General features: G+C 40.2%; 2 protein-coding genes across 12 annotated transcripts in view; both read left to right on the top strand.

The window, feature by feature from the left end:
* The window catches only part of MEGF10 (multiple EGF like domains 10), a 95,839-nt gene extending 77,289 nt beyond the window's left edge, over positions 1-18,550 (top strand). For 5 of the 6 annotated variants that reach the window (XM_048932292.1, XM_048932291.1, XM_048932297.1 and 2 more), the window contains exons 15-25: positions 1,191-1,325; positions 1,714-1,842; positions 3,876-4,004; positions 5,378-5,506; positions 7,623-7,751; positions 8,693-8,929; positions 10,171-10,298; positions 10,460-10,583; positions 12,452-12,496; positions 13,147-13,353; positions 14,265-18,550. In XM_048932292.1, coding sequence (XP_048788249.1) covers positions 1,191-1,325; positions 1,714-1,842; positions 3,876-4,004; positions 5,378-5,506; positions 7,623-7,751; positions 8,693-8,929; positions 10,171-10,298; positions 10,460-10,583; positions 12,452-12,496; positions 13,147-13,353; positions 14,265-14,425 — 1,553 coding nt within the window. In that variant the 3' untranslated portion in view covers positions 14,426-18,550. The remainder of the gene's footprint in view (positions 1-1,190; positions 1,326-1,713; positions 1,843-3,875; positions 4,005-5,377; positions 5,507-7,622; positions 7,752-8,692; positions 8,930-10,170; positions 10,299-10,459; positions 10,584-12,451; positions 12,497-13,146; positions 13,354-14,264) is intronic. The other variant, XM_048932294.1, reaches the window with a different exon arrangement.
* Positions 18,551-22,225: 3,675 nt separating this feature from the next.
* PRRC1 (proline rich coiled-coil 1) overlaps positions 22,226-25,618 on the top strand; it is a 28,652-nt gene continuing 25,259 nt past the window's right edge. Inside the window, exons 1-3 of one of the 6 annotated variants that reach the window (XM_048932305.1) lie at positions 22,226-22,539; positions 23,060-23,154; positions 23,742-23,826. The gene's annotated coding sequence lies outside the window, so the exon portion shown is untranslated. Of the gene's footprint in view, positions 22,540-23,059; positions 23,170-23,741; positions 23,827-25,618 lie in introns of all 6 variants that reach the window. The other 5 variants (XM_048932299.1, XM_048932300.1, XM_048932301.1 and 2 more) reach the window with 5 other exon arrangements.

Below are 25,618 nucleotides of genomic sequence, written 5' to 3'. Positions count from 1 at the left end.
TTCTAACTAAGCTCAGTAATTATTCTCACTATCTAATCTGTACAGACCTTACAGTTAATCAGATAACCCAAAGGTAGAGTAAATATAAGGCTACTTGTATGTATATGAGGTATTCCTCGTGTTTTGGAACTATGCCTAAAACCAGGACAAACAGCTTCCATGCCTCTGGTGGCCCCCAGAGCCCTTCTCTGATGCATGGTCTGAAGGCTGGAAAGACAAAGGTCATATGGATAATTTGGACTCCAATCAGAAAGTGCCTTTTCAGTAAACAGGAAGACCATTTGGCTCTGTTCCACTTGGAAAAGTCAACCTCTTGGGAGAGATCTGGCCACATAACTTGTATCAAGTGTATAACTGAAAGACTTGAATGAATCTGAAATATTGAAAAGGTTCCGAGTTTTTGTCAGTGCTGATTGCTGCCGTGCAACAGCTATTTCTCTTGATGAATCACATAATAGTTTACCAGGGGAAAAAAAAAAAAAAAAAAGCTGAGAAGGAATTAGAGCAACCGAGGAAACAATTTTATGCAAAAGTCTTTTTTATTTTTCTTTGTTTTTCTCTTTTAAAATAAATTTTAAGTGCTTTTGGCTAGAGAATTAATGAAACTCTGTATTTCTAATAGCAAGGTCTTTTAGAATTAGCTGATGTGCAGTTTGTCTGTACCATTTAATGACTGCAATGAATAACTAAGTGAAAGGATGGCCAGAAAACATTTGCACATTTTTCTCAGTGAAGTGATGGCAATTTGTCTATCAAGTTAGGAAACATGGAAGTCAAGGTTTAAGATGATTGTACTCATCTGTTGATAAAACTAAATCTGTTTTTAAAGTTCTTCAGGTATACATTAAAGGATATTCACATTCATGTATGTAGAGAACATATCACATATGGACAAATATGTATACATATGAAGTACATGTGCATTTCAAACATAACACAAGTGAAATGTGGCCTGACAAGTTAACAGAATGTTAAATACGTAGTTACTGATTAGAGCACAGTAAGCTCCTCAGAAAGATGAGAAAATCTTACATGAAGGCACAGCGCTGAGCTGTATGAATACTAACAACCACTGCTGCAACCCTTGCATATTTAGAAAGCAGAGCTAATTGGTAGTTAGGAACAAGTGCATTGAAGAACTCTCGTAGAAAGTGCAGGAATCAATGATAGTTTGTTCTTTCTCATTCCAGTTTGTTCCCCTGGGTTTTACGGACACCGGTGCAGCCAGACATGCCCACAGTGTGTACACAGCAGTGGCCCCTGCCACCATATTACTGGATTATGTGACTGTTTACCTGGATTTACTGGAGCCCTGTGTAATGAAGGTACAACCTATAGTAAAGACTCTGTGGGATGCAGAGACCAAGCACTGTAATAATTCTCATTCTGTCTACCGAAGGTATAAGGACAAAAATGCTACATGCAGCGGTATGTGCAGTTTATAAATGTAGAATCTTAAGCAGTTTTTAAGCTCTTTAAAATTTGATCCTTAAGTACAAAAAAATACCTTTCTCCAGAACAGTACCATATTCTTATATACAGTACTTGAATAACAAGTATGTATTATGGGCTTATCAGATTTCATAACGTGTCACTGTACTATTGTACTACGAATAACTTTACTTAATCCAAACATAAATTCATTATTCTTGAACTAATAAAAATATATTATGCTGATTATTCAGTAATTCTAATACTGAAATTTGTTCTCAGTATGTCCCAGTGGCAGATTTGGCAAGAACTGCATTGGAATATGCACCTGCACAAATAATGGAACATGCAACCCTATCGACAGATCCTGTCAATGTTATCCTGGGTGGATTGGTAGTGACTGCTCTCAGCGTAAGGATCAGCATTTTACCCTTTATTTTTAATTAAAGATTTATCTGTGTAAATTAATTAAAAGTTTATCTGTGCAAATCCTCTATTTGTTGCTAAACAAATACCATGTAAGCCAGAAATTAGGATTTTGTGGTGTATTAGGGAGAGATCCTAAAGTTTTCTGCGTTGCATTTGCATGCAATTGGAGAATCCACTTGCTGCCCAAAGAGGAGCTGTAGAAAAAATGTATCAGAGTTGTCTCAGAAAGGCAGTGTTAAAAGGTAAGTGGCAATGCTCACAGGTTGTAGCAAGGGCAACTCTAACTGAATTCATTAAGAAAATTCCTTGGTGTGAGTGGTCAAGCACAGCAACAACCCAGAGAGGCTCTGAAGTCCTCACCCTGAAAGAGTCTGAAATTCTCATTGTTGAAAGTTGTTAGAGTATGATATTGCATTAGATGATGCCAGAGGTCTCTTCCAACATAACACAGTCTATGACCAGATTAATCTTGACTGGATAGAGGGTTCATAAGCTATTTCCTTGTCTGTGCAACTATTAGCCATGTCCCAGTAGTGTTGTGTACATCTCATGGTTTATATCCTTAGGACAGCCATATGAATATCTGTGGTATTTAAAACAACCAAGCAACAACAGCAACAAAAAACCCCTAAAACCGACAACAAACTAGCATTGCATAGACAGCTAAAAGCAAGGCTTAGAACAAAGCCAACATTTTCTCTGTCAAGTTTGTATACTTGTCAGTGGGAATGTCCTGGGTCCTCTTCAGATGAAGAATTCTTCTTCATGCTACCAATAAATCATCTACTATAATTTACTAAGTACTTTTCATTAGATATTTTATTTCTGCCTTTATAAATATGTTTGAAAGATAAGCATTTTTAGCATCGTTCTATCTTACTTTATCTGGATGTAGTCTTACTACGTTAAAATCAGTTAAGACTTAGTTACCTGCTTGAAAAGAAGAGCTGGACCCTAATTTTCTTATGCTTCATTGAGTTATGTTATTAAATAACTAGGCATTCTTCAGATGCCTTCCTTGATCTGTGCAAACCAGTAATGATAAGAAAGTAATATCTGAAGCAAAATTCTGAGAGGAACAATAGCTTATTCTGTCAGGTACCAAAATCCAGAGTCTGCAGCACATGCATGCAAAAATTTCAATCAAACAATTTTTTTATGAAGAAAAGAAACTGTATAGGACTTCAGTATATCAACATTTAAAAGATACTGTGCTGGGATTTCCAGGGAAGTGTGTTCCTAATAATATGCCTCATAGATTTACAGCATTCATGGTTTGATTGGCCTAAATTATGGCCTAAATATCTGTACCAGAACACCTTTGCTGGTTAAATTCTGAGAAGAGTTTAGCATCTACAACTCAGTATGATACCAAAATAAATGTGGGGCCCAAACCTGTGGAAGACAGTAGCAAGACAGCTCTGTTTTTTATGGTAAAATAAGTAGGTACTTGGTAGAGTGTCCAAAATGAGGATATTTAGGAGATAGAGACGTACTTACTGAGTCAGTAGCAAGAAAATGGTATTAGCAGTATGCATGGGTGTGACTGTTGAGGCTGGGCTCATGGACTAAGACAGAGGCTTTGTATGAAAGCCTTTCACTCACATGTAAAATAATCATTTCATTAATTTCTTTTGGAATTAGTGAATTTTTTGTAACTTCTAACCTTGCACCTGTGTGTGATTTAAGTTCTTTCTTGGGTGACCACTAATTTCAGATGATCAACAATCATAAAATAGGTCAACGAGCATATGTTGTTCTTAGAACACCCTTTACTTTTAGTAATGTTCTGACATGAAGAAAATTTTCTTCTCTGCTATCTCAATAGTCACTGGCATTTTTTAATCACTTCACTATTTTAATAGCAGTACCTAGTATCAAATTCATTCATCATAACATTTTCAAAACAATCAGCAAAACTGTATCGATTGATAGAAATATAAAGCAGCTCTCCAGCCATGAGTACTGAAGATTTTTGTCTCTTGTGACTGATTACTTGCTCTGCATTTTTTCAGCTTGCCCACCTTCTCACTGGGGACCAAACTGCATCCACACATGCAACTGCCATAATGGAGCTTACTGCAGTGCCTACGATGGAGAGTGCAAATGTACCCCAGGATGGACTGGCCTTTACTGTACACAACGTAAGTATCCTAACTGTCTGTTCACAGTCTTATAGGTCTAAAAATCAGTGGCAGAATTTCCTTCAGTACTTTCACACTTTATTCCTCAGTTTATCCACCTGCTGCTGCACCTTTTTGACTCAGAAATGCAGTCTCTATGGTTGCAGGGGAAGCCCCTATAAAAGCAGGGGCAGAGTGCCATTGCATTTGGGCTCTCTTTAAGGCCTTCTTCAGAGCAAACAATATTTGGCCACAGGCAGATATCCCAATGTAAGATATCCCTGTCATGTGCACATGCACATTCTGACATTCAGGTGCTGCTACTACAGATGCATGTTTATGGCTGCAGACCGTAGCATGGTTGCTATTAGCTGTACAAGTGTTCCTTATCAGGCAGGGTGATGGCTTCATGCTAATTGTTTCCCTCTCCATAACCTCCCTAATAAATATTTTAACTTTGGAGATGCAACAGTTAACATAACAACATAGCACAATTGCTGGCAGAAGCCATGATAGTAGCTTCTGACTTATCTTTGGCTGTGATAGATGTCTTTGCAGATGCAGTTACAACCAGTGCAGTCACTGAGTCTAGTTGAGTGGCACAGACTATCTGCTTGATGACATTTCTTACGACATTTGAGAGGGAAACATTAGATATCAATAAAGTCATCTTCTTTATCATTAATAGTTATATCTATGGCTTCAGGCTGATTTATCTTCAATACAGGCACCCCTACTTTCTGCAATCTGGGCAAAACCGTTATTTTTAAACTAAGGACTGTTTTCCATTCAGTGTCCAAATGCATGTTTTTCATTAAATCAGAAATTACGTTTTTCCGCAGAATAACTTCATAGTGGCAGGAAGGAACACATGCATTATAGTGCCATATGGATGCGGCTCTGGAAGACGTTCAGTTTTGGTTCATTGTCAGCTATCGTGGTTATTTTGCTTCCTGCTGGTGAATAATGATCTCTTAGCAGCGATATGTCTTTGTCACGTGGAAATGATATCTTTGTGAGGAGCTGTGTTACAATATGTTGTTATTTTTATTCTTGTATGCCTCAACATGAGCTGTGAACACTGGATAACGTGTCCAAAGGTTCACTCATCACTAAACAGACTCCCTTTTCTGGTTCACAAAGTTCCCTCTTTCTCCTTAAAGCATGAAATCCTTCTTGCTACCTTTTTCTGATTGTCTGCTATTTTCACAATTTGCAATCTCATTTTTATGTACTTGCTGCCCAGTATTTTAAATCCCTTAAAACAGGGCAGGTCTTCACCCGTTGTGTTTACAGATAGTCACACTGAAATGACTTTTCAATAATCGGAATATTTGAATTTTATTTCTGGAGCACCCGTCACTCCTTTTTCTCTCCCTCTCCTTGTATTGCAGGATGTCCCCTTGGATTTTATGGGAAGGACTGTGCACTGATATGCCAGTGCAAGAACGGAGCCGACTGTGACCACATCAGTGGGCAGTGCACCTGCCGCACAGGATTCATGGGGAAGCACTGTGAGCAGAGTGAGTAGGAGCCCCGGTTTGTCTTGATAAGAAATACCAAACCCTGAGGCTGAGCTTCTGTTGTTTTAGCTGGCGTTGTGATGCAATCTCTTGGCTTCAGTGGGCATTTTAACTGGGCAGGAGCTTTGGGAGTCAGACCTGGGCCTTTTCTAAACAGATAAATCGCAGAATTAATACCTATTAAGACTGATTATGATAGTGGTGCTTGTTTCTTTCAATTTGTAGCAATATTTGAGAGGCATCTGTAATACATAATGCATAATTTAAAAAACTGACAGTTCTGAATGTAAAAGTAACAAATGAATCTGAGTGATAGTCATTAGCATAAAGCACAGTGAAAATTATTAGGTGGAAAACTAAAAGATAAGTAGTACCACATAAATCCTAGTGGATACAGTTAATCTTTGGAATGTGTCTTTACAGTCAAGTGGATTATAAAAGCATAACAAATGGTATTTTATTTTCTTACATGCGTGATTCTTTACCCAAGAAAATTAACACCACTGACATCAACTGTAGTATAATGTTGTGCAACATTAAAAGAATAATCAAGCTCATAAGCACAGAACTCTATCAATCTAGCTCTAGCTAATGTAACAGAGTGAGTGGCGGTCCAGTATTTCAGGCATTATTGCAATGCAAAGCAACCCATTGAACACAAGTCCTACGTATGCTTATTTTACTTAATTACTGTTTGGAAGGTTTAAATTTGTGCTTGGGATCAGCACTGTGCACAGGACTTTTTGATAGGTAAAGGAGAGTAATTATCTACAACACCTGTCACACTTGGCACTACTGTAACTGAAAGGAGAGGAGGTTACTATGTGCTGAACTACAGACACACTTAATTCCCTCAGCAGTAAGCCTAGTTCCAGCTTCAAGAAGTGTTATGTAGACAAGGACAGCTAAGATCTGCTAAAAATAAGGAAAGAAAAATACAACTACAATAAGATATGAAAATTTTGGAAGTGTGTTTATTTCAGTGAAATAATAACTGGCGCTGTGTAATTATTAGTTTTTAAACCTTATTCTACTTTGATGATGTAAGATGTTTCACTTCAAAAGCGGAGTAATGTTTGGGAAAAGAGAAAGATTTTAAGAGCATCATAAGTGTCATCATATCAAAATGTTATTTTGAATCTTATAAAAATATTATTTGAATACTTTGGCAAGACTGCCAGTATTACAGTGTTTTATAGAGTTTATATTTATCCCATAATTTGGTAATAATGATTATATTAATTTTTCAACAGTATTAAGTTACATGTTCTTACATTTCTGAATTGGAACTTCAGTTTTAAAAATTGACTTTTCATTTCAGTTTAGCCATTGAGTTCACTAGTTCTAATCTGCCCAGGGAGGTGGTGGAGTCTCCTTCTCTGGAGATGTTCAAGACCTTCCTGGATGCCTACCTGTGCAACCTGGTGTAGGGAACCTGCTTTGGCAGGGGGTTGGACTCGATGATCTCTGGAGGTCCCTTCCAGCCCCTACAATTCTGTGTGTGATTCTGTGAATGTAATCAAGTGAAAGAGAAGGTATATTGAACATGAAATTACACGTTTATCTGCATTTATCAAGACTGCAAGAAGGTTCTCTGGCATCTATATCCCCATGAATTATTATAAACCAGGAATACATAAAAGATTATGTAGACGAACAAATTAATGCCTTTACAAAATTCCTGAAAGACTGAGAAAGTTGTGTCTCAGAAGGAGGAATACCGCCCTTCCTGAAACCATCAGTACTACATTAATACAACAATCTACCTGTAACAGAGATGGGCATACAAAAGAAGTAATTATTATCAGTGTATGATAATTTAAATGCAGTTTCTTTCTCCCTCTAAATATGCACATATGTATACATGCACAGACAAATGCAGAGATCCTCTTAAGGAAATCTTTCTAGTGTATGTGTATCACTGATAAGACATTGCCATCTGCTGGCCATATACGCAGACATACATGGTCAGACAGAAGCAACTGGTAGCAGGTACAGTGCTAGGTCCGTAATGTACCACTAGGTACAGTGCTGTAGGTCTGTTACACTGAAACATTCCAGAAGCACTAACTACATCTGCTTTTTCTTTGTCCTTGTGTCATCTCATTTTGTACAGAATGCCCTCAAGGTACATATGGATATGGATGTCGGCAGATATGTGACTGTCTGAACAACTCAACCTGTGACCACATCACGGGAACATGTTACTGTAGCCCAGGCTGGAAAGGGGCCAGGTGTGATCAAGGTAGAGCCTAGATGTAGTCAAATTACTATAACTGTTTGCTGTAAAACTTAGTCAACCTATCAGATGCCATTTATTGCCATTAAATTATTTTTATGTTCATGTAAATGTTCATGTAAGTGTACATGTTCATGTAGTATGTTTCAGTAGTCTGCTATTGAATTATATATATTTAATAGATTTGTAAGTATTAGATACCTCAGAGATAGTTTATTGGATCAGAGCACTCAGGTGAAGATTGCATGAAATGTTTTACAGTGCTGCACTGTCCAAAGCTGCTGGTAGAGCGTATATTACTCTGTACTTTTGCCTACAAGATGTTCTCACTTTTTCAGCTCTTTCTGTGAATCATAAAGTCATAGCAATGGCTTGTGTTGGATGGGATCTCAAAGATCATCAAGTTCCAACTCCTCTGTCACAGGCAGGATTGCCTGTTGCTAGCATCTACTAGGCTGCCCAGGGCCCCATCCAACCCAGGGACGGGGCATCCACAACCTGCCTAGACAGCCTGTTCCAGTACTTTACCACTCTCAGTACATTTAATCCAAACCTCCCCCTTGTCCTGTCACTATCTACCCATGTAAAAAGCTGATTTTCCTCATGTTTACAAACTCCCTTTAAATACTGGAAGGCCACAGTGAGATCTCCCCACAGACTTCTCTTCTCTGACCTGAACAAGCCCAGTTCATTCACCCTGTCTTCCTAAGAGAGGAATTCCGGCCCTTGGATCATCTTTGTGGCCCTCCTCTGGACTTTCTCCAAAAAGATGAATGCTTGTCCTGAAGGCTAAGGTTGTTTTTGCATTGGTTTTGGATGTCGCTCTATTTTGGCATTATAAAATACAGTTAAAATTATCAGATACAGAAGTGAAATACCATCTTCTGCTCCTGACACATAAGCCTCTGAATTTATGCAATATATTTTCATTTCTATTTGTATTTCAGCTGGCGTAATTATAGTAGGAAACCTGAACAGTTTAAGCCGTACCAGTACTGCCATCCCTGCTGACTCCTACCAGATAGGGGCTATAGCAGGCATCATCATTCTTGTCCTGATTGTGCTGTTCCTGCTAGTGCTGTTCATCATTTACAGACATAAGCAAAAAGGGAAAGAAACAAATATGCCTGCAGTGACCTATACTCCGGCAATGAGGGTCATCAATGCAGATTACACCATTTCAGGTAAATGAGGTTGGGAATAGATTTTTCCCTCTGCCTCTTGACTTTGAGTTTTCAGCCAAGTTCTGAAGGGGTTCTGCTCTTAAAAGGGCTTCAATGTGCATCTCATCTTTTTCCATCAGTGAGGGCTGCAGTGAGCAGGAAACTTTTTGTTCCTATAGAGTGTCTGAAAGTCTGCCTTGGAAGCCTACCTCGAAAGACAGACTGGGGAGGGTTTCCTTTTTTGGGAAGAGGAAGACTGCAATTCACTGCTCCCTATGGCCCTTTGCCAGCAGAACAGCACCTAGGATGACATGCTGGTGGTGAACCAGAACACTGGAATACTGGAATGCAGTTGTAGGCTAGTGAGACGTTCCTGCTGCTGCCAGAGATGGGGTTCAGAGGGAGCATGCTCCAGCATCTGCAGCCATTTAATTTGTTGTGTATCACAGTCTTCGAATCTGTGCATTTAGTACTAGAAAGCTGGCATTCATTGGTAAAATATGTTAATTGCTGAATAAAGGATCACGTGACCATATACCTTGCTTTACTGTATTATGTTTTTCTGTGTTAACCAGTGGAAGTATAGGTTTTACTATTCCTCTGTGCCTAGCTTTAAACAGACTTGGAAAGTGTGAGAAAAGATGGTATCTGCTGAGACATTACATTTGATGCCAGCGGATAGAATGTGGAAAGACTGCTGTAGCTAGCTGTGGTTCTGTAAAAGGCAGAGAACAGAGCTGCTCAAGTCTGAGACAGATGAAGAGAAGGAGCAATGCTTCTGAAAAAGAACGGGAGTTTTCAAGCTATGAAAATGCACATAAGTTGGCATTAAATGGATAAATGATAATGCAGGCAGTGCTTTTGCAAATAACTGTAAAGGAAATTGGCAAATAAAGAAGCTAGCAGAAGCAGTTGCTAGAGTAGAGAAGGATGTACCACCACAGGTAATGGTAGAGTATAAGCACAAAAAAAAAGTTGCTGTAAAGTTTAGGGTAGAAGTGTCCATAATTAGAACAGTGCCATGATTACAGCTGCAAAAGACAGCAGGGGACCACATCTGCTTGTGACATTTGAGAATGCTCTTTGGGGAAGGAAGGACACAGCTGGTCTCTTACTGCCTTGTATCTCTCATTTATTCAGAGGTATGCCACATTTTTATTCAAGAAATGCTAGACCAGTTTCTGAAATCAGTGCAGCACTATGAAAAATGAGAAAGATACGATGCTTTATATTAAGTTGTTCGTTTTTCTTTTCCTTTTCAGAAACCATCCCTCATAGTAATGGTGGAAATGCTAACAGTCACTATTTCTCTAATCCCAGTTATCACACCCTAACACAGTGCACTACACCACCTCACATCAACAACATGGACAGACTGACACTGGCAAAGGTAAAGCAGAAAAATTCTATGTAGGTTAGCCACTGAATTATGTAACTGCATTCCTTGTGTCTCTCATTGGATTTATTTTGCTTTCCTTGATTATTACCTGGTAGAATTCAGCAACCCCCACATTAGTTTCAGGTTCCATCATCTATCTTTCTTTGATATAGGCAAAAAACAATCAGCTGTTTGTGAACCTTAAAAATGTGGAACCTGGAAAGCGAGGCACCATCATGGACTACACTGGAACACTGCCTGCTGATTGGAAACACGGTGGCTACCTCAATGAGCTTGGTAAGAAGAGAAAGGAAGAGAAAATATTAGTATGGGATAGAAAGCAGAAATTTTCTTTGATGTAGAAAGTGTTCTTCAATCTCTGAGTATCAGAACTATCTGATTTGTGACACTACTAAATCTGTTTGTTATGCCAGGCTTGTCAGATTGTGTAAGGTTCAGGGTTGTGGGTTTGTCCTTCCTTTAAGCAATACTCTCAAAGATGAAAAAAGTTACTTATGAAGAACAGTCAATCAGGCTGATGTCCTGTGCAGATATGGTATGCAAAATATCTCTTTTTTTTAATATTAAAAAAATATATATTAATAATTAGTGCCATAATACAAGGGTATTTTATAATAGGAGTCATCTTTGGCAAAATTTCAGATTCTTGATATATAAATTTGCATGTATATATATATATATATATATATATATATATATATATATATATATATATATGCCCACCGTACAGAATCAATGCTTTAAAAAAGGTTTCTCACCATGTGAGCTTCCTATGCAAATTCTAGGAACATCATCTAAGTTAAGCCTCCTGTTAGCCAAAACTCAGGGCATCTTCTTCTTTCTAAGAAGAAAAATTCCCAAGAACTGTTGAGTTATGGTATCTTGCTTTTATGCTGTCTCTTGACATCTTTTCATTCTTTCCCATTCTCCTAGATTTCATTGATCATGATCTCTGACCAGTAAAAATTTTGTAAGGGATTTTCAGTGCCAGTATAATTTAGAGTACCACTTCTGGTAGAGTACCTTCATTTCTGGTCCTTAGTAGTATTCAATTCTGGGAATCAGATCAAATGTGTGGAACCATAATTCTTCCTCCTGATCATCCCTGATACTTTTCATACCATAACCGAGTCTCAGACCTGGATTTTAGAAAAGGTTTTCAGTTGTAATTTTGCTCACCTTTACATTTTCTTAGTTAAGAGTGTTTGTGCTAGCACACTAAGCTATGTTCAACCTACTGCAGTGTACCATCAGTAATATACTGAGGACTGGAGGATGGGATGAGTAGCTTGGGTAACTGCAGGCTGGTGACCAGAACATTAGTCTTAGCAAAAACAGCTAAAATGAGAACTAATTAGTAAAATATGGGATAGGAATACAAGGTATTGTTTAAAGATTTCTCAAATAGTGTATTTCCATTCTTCAAAACTATTACTTTTGTTTATAGAGATACTATATAGGTGATTTGGGGCTTGTAAACTTTCTAGCGTAGAAAAGAAGGCTGTGAATGGATTAACAACTGGTTAAGTGTCAGGTCTTGGAAAGGAGTTGTCAGTCATTACTGACCATTGATGTTTATTATTAAGATTAATATTGAGATAAGTCTGCTTCAAGTAGAACGTGGCAAAGCTGCAGACCTAGACACTACAAGTTTAGGCCATTCCCCCAGGTCAAGGAACTGTAACAAGATGACCTTGGACAACGCAGTGGGAGTGATTAACCTTGGAATTGTAATACTGAGAATTTGGAGTGAAAGTTCCATGCTCTTAGGGTTTCTGGTTGAGACGGAGTGTTACTGCAGTAGGTATCGTATACCGAAACAAAAAATATATTTAATCAAACAGTAATTACTAGTTTCACTGAGGAGTAGCTGCAGGAAATGTCATGGCCTGTGTCATATGTGATGTCCAAGTGATAATTTAATTGTCTCTTATGACCTTCCTTATTCAGGGAACTACTGAAAGAATGCAAGCAAATTGCAACAAGCATTTGTAATCCTTTGACTGGGCTTTTTCACAGTGCTTATAGGAGAATATTTCTGCTAAGCTAGAAATTAATCTCAAAGCTAATTTTAAAGCTGTAGAAGCTGTTATATAATCACTTTTATTTTAAATCTATTATGTTTTTTATATCATTTTTCTCAGGAGCTTTTGGACTTGATAGGGGATATTTGGGAAAATCTCTGAAAGGTGAGGTTTATTTTCTGATGCTTCTAGATGAAATGACATTGATATTCAGTTAACTCTTCTAAATCGTCTTTGGTTACAAGCCTGCAGCACCACAGTCTTCATGCTTACTGCAGGCATTTGGAAAGCTTCTCAAAGTAAATCTGAAACATGGTGAAACATGCTGCTGCCCTATGCTCCCAGCACCTCCTATCACCAAAGGGCTACAGGAGCTGGCAGCAGACAGCACCTGCCACAGCACTGGGGCACTTGCAAAATTTCTGCACTATCAAAGGGACCAGGAACTTTAGGTATTTCTCATTTATGCAAACATGTTTCATGGAATCTTCTGAGTTGGAAGGGACGCTTACATGCCATCTGGTCCAAATCCCGTACAATGTACAGGAACACCTACAGCTCCATCAGGTGCTCAGAGCCCATACTAGAGTGGAACAGTAGAGATGTTTTCACTAATTTCTTTATAAGGATTTTAGAGTGTTATGTCTACTTTAAATACTCATTTATAAGTAACTTTTTAAAGCTGAGAATTAAGAAACGTCTGTACATTGGCAGACACTTTGTAACAGTGAAAATGCATTTTGCTCTGTTTAGTAGCAAAATCTATCCTACTCTATCCTAGTGCTTGAGAGAATAGTATGTTTTTCTTTTTTCAGATCTAGTTAAGAATTCGGAATACAATTTAAGTAATTGCTCCTTAAGCAGCTCTGAAAACCCATATGCCACTATAAAAGACCCACCGGCTCTTGTACCAAAAAGTTCAGAATGTGGATATGTTGAAATGAAGTCACCAGCACGCAGGGACTCCCCGTATGCTGAGATCGCCAGCTCTGCTTCAGCCAATAAGAACGTTTATGAAGTTGGTAAGTAGCAAATCTGCTTCCAGATTTTGAAGGATTAAAATAGACAGCACAAGGTTCTTTTCCTTCCATTAAACTTAATGAAAACATATGAGAAAGCACACACACAAAAAAATGATGGCTATCCAATTCCATTTTCTGCTCAAAAGCTGTAACAGCAAACTGATAAGTGATGTAATTCACATGACCATCATTTGAAGTATCTTCAGCTCTGTTCTATAACCTAGAGCTACCTCTGATTTTTCTTAGTTTGAAAGCCTTTCTGTAAAGAGCAGCAGAACATATGCTTAGCATTTAACTGCAATATAATTCAACTCTGGATTAGGCTGGTAAATAATGAATACAGATAGATTTAAGTGTATGGGAGGGATAGAAAAGGTCTGTTTCATGTCCTCAATAAGAAAAATAAAGCATTTTCATCCACAGAAGTGGTATTTTACTAATACGGGTCCCATGTCATTGCTGTATTACTGATGCTAAAGAAAATTTTGGAATTCTGTGAACAGTTATTATCATAATGATCTTAGGACTGGAATGATGTGTACGTCACACATTACGAGACACCGCTTACCAATATCTGCACTGTGCTGATAAGGATTTTTATAAGATCTAGATTATAATCCTTTGGGTTTTTTGGTTTTTTTTTTAGTTTGTCCACACACAAAGATCAGATGTTGTCATAAATATACTCATAGTAGGGCTCTGATGCAAGCTGGGAGGTGGTTAATGCAGAGCTAAAGAAGTTTAATATCAACTTTTGTTTCTGTACCTTCATTTCAGCATGCAGCATGACAAGGAATCTTTACATTGAAGCAAAAAGAAGAGAGTATTTTGTAACACAACCTAAAATGAAACACAGCGCCTTCTGTTTGGCATTTCTCACGCCGTGTGTTATGTGTTCTCTTTTATCACAGAACCAACAGTGAGTGTTGTCCAAGGAGCATTCAGCAGCAATGGACGTTTCAGCCAGGATCCTTATGACCTTCCAAAAAACAGCCACATTCCGTGTCACTATGACTTGCTGCCAGTTCGAGATGGCCCCACATCCTCTACAAAGGAGGTTGGCAGTGAATGACTCCAAAAGCTGAAGTGTAGCACAGGGGATTCTCAATGGGACAAGTGGCATAGTTGTGCTCCTTCCTTAGTTTACAGTCATATTTGGTTCCTAATCTGTCCAGCAGAAAATTGCCGTACATCAAAAAGGAATCTCAACATGAGGTTTATATTGCGTATAGAAGTGACACATGGACGAATGCCACACTTGGGAGACCCTGATTGTTCTTTTTTTTTGGTGGCAGTTACTTTTATAGAAACAAGTATGCAACACATCTATACGGTAATATACAGGCGTAAAAATCTTAGTTTGTAGATCAGTTTTGATAACAGATCCCACTTCAGCTACTTTATATTAAATATAGACTTCATATTTGACATGTTTCAAATACTCCCAGGACAGTGTAATTTACCAAATGCCATTTCATACAGGTTATGAGTTATGTGGAGCAAAAACCATCTTGCCAAATTTTACCTTGCATTCTGCTCTTTAGTCAAGACATACATACTAAGAAATGAGATCAGATAAAGTAAGCACAACACTGCAGTTATTTGGGCAGTCCATCATCAGACTCTTTTGTCCCTTACTGTTGGTGGGAATACTTTATTTGAATAGCTTTCAAGATGATAACAGCATTGCATACGTCAGAATTATATGATGCCTCAAGATCACTGGGTACTCCAGACCCAGCACCAGTCCTCAAAAATTATTTGCTACACTTCAACTCCACATGTTGCTGTTCTGACCACTATTTCTACCAAACACAATTAATAATCCATAACATATCAGTAATTATTTCATAAAATATGTAAATTAAATCAGTTTATTTTTGTCAGTGGACTGAGTGTGTAAGGAGTGGAAAAAGGTGATGATTTATGTAAACCGGAACTTGCGAGGAACGGTTTACATTTTATAAACAGGTAGTAATAATTACTGTAATATAGTAGGGTAAAAGCAGTAAAATGTTGTGATTTTTTTTCTTAGAAATAACTAAGCAATCTCTGTGCATACTTGCTAAAAGGCACCTTTTTTATAGTTGATGTATGGAAAAACATGCTTAAGCTGGTCTTTTGCATCGCTAATAACGTGACACGTACCCTTGTTCTTCATTAACTTCTGCCTCTATTTTTAAGCTGTATGTCTGTGTTTCTAGTGATCTAGCTTGTAATTCCAAAAGTATTCTATTGTGTGTCCATTTTTTTTCTCTTGCATTTTTGCCAAGTGGCCTTTATTTCGTCTGGTTAAAGAATCCTCTGGGCAGAGGAAGAGGATTAAAGTAAGGATAATGTCATACTGATAATCCAGGAGGCAGTTAGCGATTACTTAATAGATTATGAATTGAATTTAATTGGAAAAATAAAATATCAAGGTGTTTTTGTTGGGGATAATTGTAAGAATGCACAAAAAAGTGAAAAATCAGACTCTCTCTTCTTATTAGAAGTTTAGATTATTCTGTTGACTGTGTGGATGGAGACCAACTTCCAGGAGACTCCTTTCTCTATGATCTACATAATTCATCAGATTTGCCCGTGTATCTATCCACTGAAAGAAATGCGTTCCCTTAGCGCTTTCAGGCAGTTTAAAAATAAAATGGTTGATATGGACTAGACATTCTCTTTCATGGAAAGATACCTTCAGAAACCAAAAAATCATATTCTCAGCTATAGCAGTATTATTTCTAGCTGGTAGTATTTTCTAGCTTGCAGTGATGCCATCAGCTAATGTGCTGGCCATGCTGATGGCTCACCCCAGCAGTCTCCTCCACCCCCCCTCAGTTCTAGCTGTGTAGCTTGTTGTAAGAAGTTTTCTCCATGGATTGATGCTTCCCTTGGGAAAGGATGTAGGTGGTTGCATCGTAGGACATGCAATGGGAAGCATAATGCCATTCCAGTCTTCTTTCTGCATTAGGGCCACATTCTGGCACGAAACCTGTGATGTGAACAGGAGTTGAGAGATTAAGAGTGTCAATGCAAAAGAAAGTCAGGTGGATGAAAAAAATGAAACAAAACCAACTTTTGGAAATATTTTTGAAAAAGAATCCCAGATCTGAAATGGAAATACCATTTATTCTTTTACCTCATCAGTTCCTTTATTTGTTGTCACCAAAGTGTTGATAACTGAAAACTGCATTCAAGATGTTGTTACAAGTGTTTTCCAGCCTGATAAAGTATATGCCTGTTTGCAGTGCCCTCTAATATTCCTGCTTCTTACTGACTGTAAGCGCTGTTTTTCAGTTCCTTGCACACTGTTGGTCTTTGCCAGCACAAAGATTAAATGCAAGGTTTCAAAAGCCAGTCACCATTTAATCCCTCCATATTGACTGGATTTGTGTGCATACAGGTACATGTGGCACTAGTGGTACGTACATGTGTTTGTACTGTGGGAAACATTTTAAAATAGAACCTCTCTTTGAAGCCATGATTAGAAAATGCTGTATTTGGCAACTGTGAGCTCACAAAAATTAATTTTCTTACTCTGTGTAAAATTTGGAGACCCTTAGGTAAATTCCCATCATATGAAGTTATTTTTTTTTTATGCAACAGTGAATAGCTCAATAAATGATTTTTAATATGCTTGAAAATTTTCAGTATGTCACATATCCTCAAGTGATATATCGAGCCAAACATTCATGAGAAGAGATGAATTTCTGATAATACTGCCATTGGTGTATGTTCCAAATATACACATAATCAAAAACAGCTTTCTGCATGTGGGTATGGCGTCAGCTTAAGCTGACTGAGCTGTGTTTGCAGTGACTCTAGATCAAGTAAATGACTTGTGAATTTACTTAATCAGATGATCCTCGGTAGACGCAGAAAAAAGGATAACCTGCAAGGGTAATCTAGTAAATTGTTATCTATTTAGCATTCATTTGAAAGGAAAAAAAACAACAAAACACATGGAACTTATGTTAGCAGTCCTATCTCCTCTACAAGCGTTAGGGAGGCTTGCCCCAGAGTGCACGCTGCTGTCATTGTAAATGCAATTAAAAACTCAGTCCTCCTGATTGCCATGGTCCCTTTTGCTGATTCATCTGTGCTCTTTAAAGAGCCTAAACACATTTGAACACCTACACTATAGTCTGGTGGGAACTTACTGAGAAAGTTGATATAATAATTTTACAAATACTGACTACAGAGAGAACTGGCTTCACCACAGATAGGAGTGGAAAGAGATGCATTATCTCTGGATGTTCACATTGTAAGAGTGAAAACTATAGCACTGAAAATGGAGGTAGCTGACCTCTACTAATATGGTTGTTGAATGAAGTGCAAAATTCTGCACAAGGGTAATAGCTGATTTTAGAAGTGTGTAGTGAGTATAAACATTAGGTTTTAAATAGTATAGGTGTGTTAATTCTAGTCACTTAGAAACATAATGAACCTCAATGGCTTTTTACTTTGTCAAAGATCTTTAGTCACAGCACACTGTTACACAAAAATGTTGTCCTCATCTTTTTCTACCCAGACAATTCTCATTAGTTTTAATTGGAAATGCATATGCAGATTACAGAGGAACAAAGATTTTGTTGTACTTTCTGCTGAGACAATCTGCAAAATCAAGTTAATATTGAAATTAAATAAAAAATTAGAAATGGGGATGTATTATTTAAAATATGTTGAATTTTCAAACTACTGTGAATACAACTGGATATTTTAATTAGGTACTTCCAAATTTTAAAATTCTTACACTGAAGCTCTAAAATCCAGACTGAAGAATACAGAGCTAATTTTGACAAAAATGCTTTATATTAAAGATTATACATATGTAGTAGTTTAAATGACTGAAAACAAATGTGTGCATGTTTATTAATTGCCGTATATAAAATCTTTCCACTTTTGGTACACTTAAAGTAGTGCTAGAGCACTGAACCTAACTCTTCTATTTTCAGTTTTTTAGCCCGCAGGACTTCACTTTGAGAAGACTGAATTGTAATATATTCTTAAAGAATACCTATTGAGTATGTCTGGCTTCTTTTTCTTAGCTGTAACAAAAAAAGTGTTTTGTTGTTAAAATATATCTATTTTCCAAAGATGACTGATGTTCATCATTTTGTCCTTCAGTATCATTTATTTCACTTCACATATTTGTAGGTTAACATAATAAAGTTTCTAATGAAAGATGGGAAATGGTTGATTTTTTCCTTTTCTTTTTAATTTAGGGTGACTCTTAAATTGAATGGAAAACATAATCTTATCTTTGCTGGACTATCAAGTAATGTAGTTTATTTTCCCTCTTACAAAATCTAGTCATTTTTTTGCAGAATGCTTTGCAGAATGGCAAGGCTGGTTTTGGATTTTAAACTGCTGAACTTTTCTAACTGTTCATACAGGAATTAATTCTGTGAATTGGGCAGTTGTTTCAAGCCTGTTTCTTGTAAAGCTTTATCCTTGAAAAAGATGCAGAACTGAAGTGCCAAAATCAAGGTGTTCTTCCTTTTCTTAGCATAATAACCATGGACTGATCATTGCAAAGACAAAACTGAAGTGCAAACACGAGAGTAGTGGGAGACAACATACTGTCCTTCTGTTGGTTTTTTTTGTTGTTGTTGTTGTTATTGTTTTTAAACTTAGACTCTGTAGGATGAACCTGAAATACTGGTCACAGGTTGTGGTGTGGTGGTTAACTGTAAGTTTGTTCAAGAATGAAGGATTTGACAAAAGAAAAACTGGTTCAATTGGGTTATGGCTTGAAGTAGTAGCTAGCTACCATAACACCTACTCAGAAGACCATGCCTCAGATGTGCATTTACTATATGAGTTACCCTGATTACTTTCAAGAGTCTAACTAGAAAGTGAATACTCTAGTTTACCAAGAGCCTTGAACACACAGTGAACTGCCTTAAACAAGATAGCCAACAATAAGAGAAATGCCTTTTCAGGGTCAGACAAGACACCCTGGACCCAGTGCTGACCTGGCTGAAGCAGCAATTGTCACAGATCCAGGTGCTGCACTGGTGGCAAATCAAATGGCTGAAGAACATGATCGTGTCACACCTGTGCCAGGTGGGGCTGGACAGGGACGCCCTGGCACAGTGCTTACAGGGCACACTGGGGCCCATCACCATTCTGTTCACTGACATAATCATTGAAGCCACCCAGACAGACACTGTGCACCCAGGAGGCCTGAAGGCTGCTCGGCCTCAAACATCCCAGCGCAGCCTACGAGCAGGAGGACAGCACCGAGGCCCCATCCAATCCCACCGCCACCCACCAGGGGATGTCACCCTCAGCACCACACATTCCAGCAGCTTAGCAGGTACCGATGTGGAGGAGTTCCCCACCACATCCAGCTGAGTCCTCGGCTGGGGTGCTGGTGAGCTCCCTGCCGCAACCAGCCCTGAGAAGCAGGGGCAGGAGGCAGCTGGCCTGTCTGAACTGGGCCGCAGGAAGGCACGAAGTGCTTGGCTTGGGAGGTCTGGAGCCCCATGAAGAGGAGGGCCTGCAGCACCCATGGCATTCCCCCAGCCCTCTAAGAGGCGGCCCACCTGGCACCCCTAGCAAGGCTGTCTCACTCCGATTGTCAGAGGGGAGATTCTTTGCTGTACCTGGAATAAGACTGAGACGCAGGTCATGAGCAGCGCCTGTGGGCGTGTAGGTTTATGGATCGTTCTCTCTCTAGAAATGAGCCCTCAAAACGCTGCCCACCAGACATTCAGCAGCTGCTTTTGTCTGGCAGCTGCTTACCTCTTATTACCCCTGGCCTTCATGTCTTCAGACTAAAGATTATAGATTTGTCCATCAGCTGTGTGCAGGTCTTACGATGCCTACTTTTTCTAGTTCCTGCACCCTTCTTGAGATTTCCTCTTGCCCCCCAGGAGTCTATACTGCTTAGCATCAGCAATCCAGCAGCAATCTGGCAGACGAACAGGCTCATGTTTAGCATAATGGCACAATGGCACTTGCACCACTCGAACCTTTCTCTTAGTCTGAAATCTCTCTCTGGAGAGTCAGATCCAAGAGTGTATCTATGCCCAGAATATATTCAGGGACAGGGGCAAAACACACCTTATACTCTTGGGATGGGAGATGCCCAACCCACCCATTGCATGCACCGGACATCCCCTGCCTTCCTATCATGTGCTCCATCACTGTTTAAAGCCATGACTTAGCATTTCCACTATAAGTAATCATAACCATTCCATCTGTCTTCACTGTACCACTTCATAAAGGAAATTACAAGACTTACTAAAATAAAAGTTTGCAAAGCAGTTTTGAAAAAACTCAACTAAGCAAACTAAAGAATTATACTTCTGTGGTAGACATTGTTTCCTGAACACGCTATTAATTAACCTACCAAAGAGTTGGTGGAAGTCAGACAGAAATCAATAAAATTAAACATTTATGAATGGTTTTCTAGGAACAAAGCATACTTGCAAGAACTTCTTTACAGTGAGGGTGACGGAGCACTGGAACAGGCTGCCCAGGGAGGTGGTGGAGTCTCCTTCTCTGGAGATGTTCAAGACCTGCCTGGATGCCTACCTGTGCGACCTGCTGTAGGGAACCTGCTTTGGCAGGGGGGTTGGACTCGATGATCTCTGGAGGTCCCTTCCAACCCCTACAATTCTGTGATTCTGTGATTCATACAAAGTCTTTATTTACAAAAATTAATGTTACTCGGTGATCCCAGCAATGTCATGGTGAACACTGCACAGTTTCTGCTGGGCTTCTGCTTAACTCATGTAAGTGATCACATACCATGTTGAAAAATGATAGGCATGTGTTCCATTCAGCTAAACAAGGAATTAAATAAATGGCCTTTTATTTAGTGATAGATAAAATATTAGCATATTCCAGTCAAAGACAAGGGGGAATTCAGCTCAGGCTCAAGTCCAGCTTTCTGGAGCATGGGAGACAGAACACTGAAAAGCAGCTTGACACAATAAGAGAAGCACTGCCAGTGAGCTCCTAGAGAATAAGTGATAAAGCAAGTTTCCAGTGCAAAGTGGAAAAGCAATCTTTAAAGCAGGAGGAAGGGAACCACCACTTGAATCAACACTACAGGACTTTGCATACAATCCTTGTAAGAAAAACATTTTTTGTATCCTCTTTTCCACTAGACATTTGATTCAGATCAAAAAGGGAAACAGTCAAGGAACAGACAAAATTCAGTTCCACTGAAGCATGCAGCTGATTATTTTTTCAGCACCTAAGACAGAAGTAGCAATAGTTTCCACGTTACATTTAGTTCAGTAGCTATAGTTCCCTCAGAAAATTCCTTACTGGCAATTTAGTTGTCTTTTGAGATTGAAGCCAACACTTTCCACAAATCTCTAACATACTAGGCTATTTTATACAAAATATTATTAAACCTAACCAGAAAAGCTTATCTATCAGCTGACGCTGTCCTTCAGCAGTTCAATGTGGAAGGCCAGCACGCTGCCGAGCACAGTTTGAGTTGCACAGAGGCTTGTGAACGTCCAAGCTGCAATGCCTTGGAGCTCAACAACGAAACCTGATGCTGGCCTAGCGTCCCTTCGTGCAATGATTATACAGCTATTCACGGCTGTATTTTGCCATAGCGACCGTAACTAAAATACAGCAGTATCGTTATTAGAACTCTAGGAGACAAAGCCTCATGGCTGAAGGTTCTCCCTGCACGGACAACCAGACGGCTCAGCAAACGTGGCAGCGACGGCAGCGGCGGCAGCGCCGAACCCCGCGGCGCCATTTCGCGGCCCGCCGCTCGGGCAAAAGGACGCCCCCACCGGGCGTCCAGAGGGCCGCCGGCCCCGCCGCAGGAGACGTGGCGACGCGTGGCGGGGGGCGGGACCGCAGCGCGGGGCGGTAGGGCGCGCGCGCCTCGCCGCAGAGGCTGCCGGGAGTTGCAGTCGGCAGCGGGGCCGGCGGGTGCCTCGTTCGTCGGTGGCTGAGGCTCGGGTCGCCCCTTCCCCTCCGCGCCGGTTCGGCCGGTCCGTCCGTGGTGCTCGGAGGGGCCGATCCGCGGCGCCGGGGCTCGGCGGCGCCTCCCGTCACGCCGCGGGAAAGTGCCGCGTCGTCACCCGTCGTCCCCGGCGGCGGGAGGGAGTGGCCGCAGGGCCGGGCTGGGCAGGGCGGCGGGGCCGGAGCGCCTCCGTCGCCGCCCTCGCTCGCCGGTCTGACTGCAGCGGTGCGGGCCCGAAGCGGCTGGGGCAGGTGCGGGGCTCGGGGCGCTGCGGGAGGCCGGGATCCGCCGGGGGCGGAGGTGAGAGGTAGCGGGGCCGGGAGAAGCCGGCGGAGGGTCGAGCCGTCCGCCTAGGCCGCTGCCGCGCCGCGCGAGTGCGGATAGAGGGTCTGGGCTGAGGCCCCGGCACCCCCACTCCGGGCAGGTTCCCCAGGCAGCCCTGCGGCAGACAGCCCGGGCCGGCACGACGTACGTTTCCGCTTGGCTGCTGCTGGCACGTTGCGGTGCGCGGTGAGTCACCGGCTGCCTTGCCCGACTGCCTCCAGGGGCTCCGGGTGTCCGGCTCCGACCTGGGCGACCCGCGCGGTGCCGGTGTCAGTGACCGCGGGCACTGACCGTCCACTCGAGGACGGGCTTCTGTCTGACAGGCGGTGCTGCAGTGTCGGTGCAGACGCTGGAGGCACTGCTGAAGTGAATTGCCCTTGATTTTAATGATTCACTCTCTCTACCTCACAAAAAGAGCTTTTTTTTTTTTTTTTTTTTTTTTTTAAGAGAAAAAAAAAAAAGCCAACAAACCAGCATCTGGAAGTGCAGCATCTGGAAGTGCAGCAGCTGTTACATCTCATCATATCGACAGCTCCCTGAAAGTAAGCAGCGTCAAGGTGGGAGTTGGCCTCTTCTCCCAGCTGACAGCAAAAGGACCAGTGGGAATGGCGTTAAGTTGCACTTGAGGGTGTTTGGGTTGGATATTAGGAAATATTGCTCTTCTGGAGCAGTAACAGTGCATTGGAATGGGCTGCCCATGGAGGTGCTAGAGTCACTGTCCCTGGAGGTGTGGAAGAACCATGTAGGTACCTCACTGAGGGACATGGTTGGTAGGCATGGTAGGAACGGGTTGCTGGTTGGAGTCAGTGACCTCAGAGGTCTTTTCCAACCTTGGTGATTCTGTGATTATATATTGAATCAGTAGCTCTTTACTGTGGTTAACAATAATCGGAGGTCTTGAGAGCTATACTGCCTCTGTGATATTTAAAAAGAAAAACTTGACAAAGTTTTACATATTATGGAACAAATCCTAAGGGTTAGAGGTATACTGAGAATGTGGGGAACAAAGTAATTCTCAGAAGATTAGAAAGCTTTTAGGCAAGTAAAAATGCCTGATTTATATATTGCTTACAGTGAAACTTTTTTTTTTTTTTTTAACATTATACATGAACTATGATATCCCTATCAGCAATAGGACAAGCCCTTCTAGCACACCTGGCATTTCAGTCTGTCTTGGTGCTGTGACAAGTCTGAAGAACACTGGGTTCCGCTTGGTAAAAACTTTTTTTTTTAATTGAAAAATATTGTGGGTGTTTTGATTACAACTATTTTTGTTATTAGTATGAAATAAGTGTGGGAAGGTTCTTAATTACTTTTTTTTTTTTTTCTGCACGTTATGTGCCTCACTTTGCACTTGAGGGCGATCATTTAATACCGGATGATTAGACTCACAATCCCTGCGTGCCCTTCCTTTGGCTTCCGTGTGGCTTTGTATGCCCTCTGGCACCTTCCCACAGTCACTGAAGGAAGTTTTATCCCTGTCCTTCTCTCTCTTTCTAACACAGAATAAAATAATGTGAGGAATGAAGGTTTTATACTTACTGCACTTAGAACACAAACTGTGTTTTTGATTGGGGTCAGCTTCACTTCATCTTCAGTAGGATGCCTTCTGTATTGTTTTCTTTTTTTGTGTACATCTTGATCCTTTTGTTTTTAACATCTTTTTTGTCAAGTCTGTATGAGTTCTTGTGTCCCCTTTTGTGTCCCCCTTGGTCTCACTGTGTTCAATAGAATTTTGTCTCTGTGACACAGTTAATGCAACCTGGGATGTAACATTTAATTGAAGTGGTGGTTGCTTTGGGAATGGTTCCTGACTGGATTAGACATAAGGAACAAATTTTTCTCTCAGAGAGTGGTCAGGCACTGGAATGGCTGCCCAGGGAGGTGGTGGAGTGGCTGTCCCTGGCAGTGTTCAAGAGGTGTCTGGATGAGGAGCTGCAAGATACGGCTTAGTGGTTTGTAGTAGCAGTGGCAATGGGAGGATGGTTGGTCTAGGTGATCTTGTAGGTCCTTTCCAGCCTTGTGATTCTATGACTCTCTGAAATAAGTAACTGACTGCTGCTTGTTCTGGAAAGCTGCCAACTTGTGTGTAGCTGTCACTGGTGACGGCTGCTTCATTGCTCTGCTTCACGCATTTAAGTAAAACAGATATGCATATGATCATTTAAACATGAGAAGTTTAATAGCATTTGAGATCAATATTACAACTACTTTTTGTCATTTCAGGCTCTGCTTGAAAAAAAAAACAATGTTGCCTGTTGAAGCTCTTAAGTACATTGGGTTTGTTTATTAGCAGGAGTGTCTACTGAAAGGCAAAAAGGGGTTAATAAGAATGGCAGAAAATATGACCGAGCATAAACTCTGAAGCCTGTCCAATTTCTGGATAATATCTTCTTATCCATGTGAAATTTCCTATCTCCATTTGTTGGTAATCTCACCATTAACTGTCAATTTCTGTATTTTGGAGTAATAACCTGAAGAAAAAGTTTTGAAGTATGGTAGTGTCATTGAGATTATTGGAAAATACGGAAACAAATGCAATTACTTCCTATTAAACTTAAGTAAAGAAAATGATTAACTTGCTTGTTCAATCTCCAAATCAAAAGCTTCCCGCTTTTAACATGAGCTCTGTTACAATTTTCCGTCAGATCTGGAGTCCATTGTTCCCCTCAGTGTGTACAGACCTTGCCTTTGGGAACTCACCTACGGGCTGAGGTTGACTGTTGAGAGTCAGCATGGTTATTTCTCAGCTACAGAGTGGCCTTTTGGGTCTGGCCATATTTTTTAAACCAAATAACTGTTGGGAACTCAACATGATTCGTGCAGCTTCTTAAAGGGGTAAATTTAAAGATGACTGAACATTGTACGCACAGAGTTGATTTTTTTTTTTTTATTTCTCTGCATTGATTTTTCTTACATCCCTTCTTTTGATTTTGTAAAAGTATAAATGAAGATTTTCTTATGTGGTGAGTCTATCAAATTTCTGAAGTCAACTTCTGGTTACAA

The sequence above is a fragment of the Lagopus muta genome, chromosome Z (genome assembly GCF_023343835.1).
Source record: "Lagopus muta isolate bLagMut1 chromosome Z, bLagMut1 primary, whole genome shotgun sequence".
NCBI classification, from domain to species: Eukaryota; Metazoa; Chordata; class Aves; order Galliformes; family Phasianidae; genus Lagopus; species Lagopus muta.
Note: the sequence above shows the minus strand (reverse complement) of the source record. Positions and strands in the feature narration are given on the sequence as shown.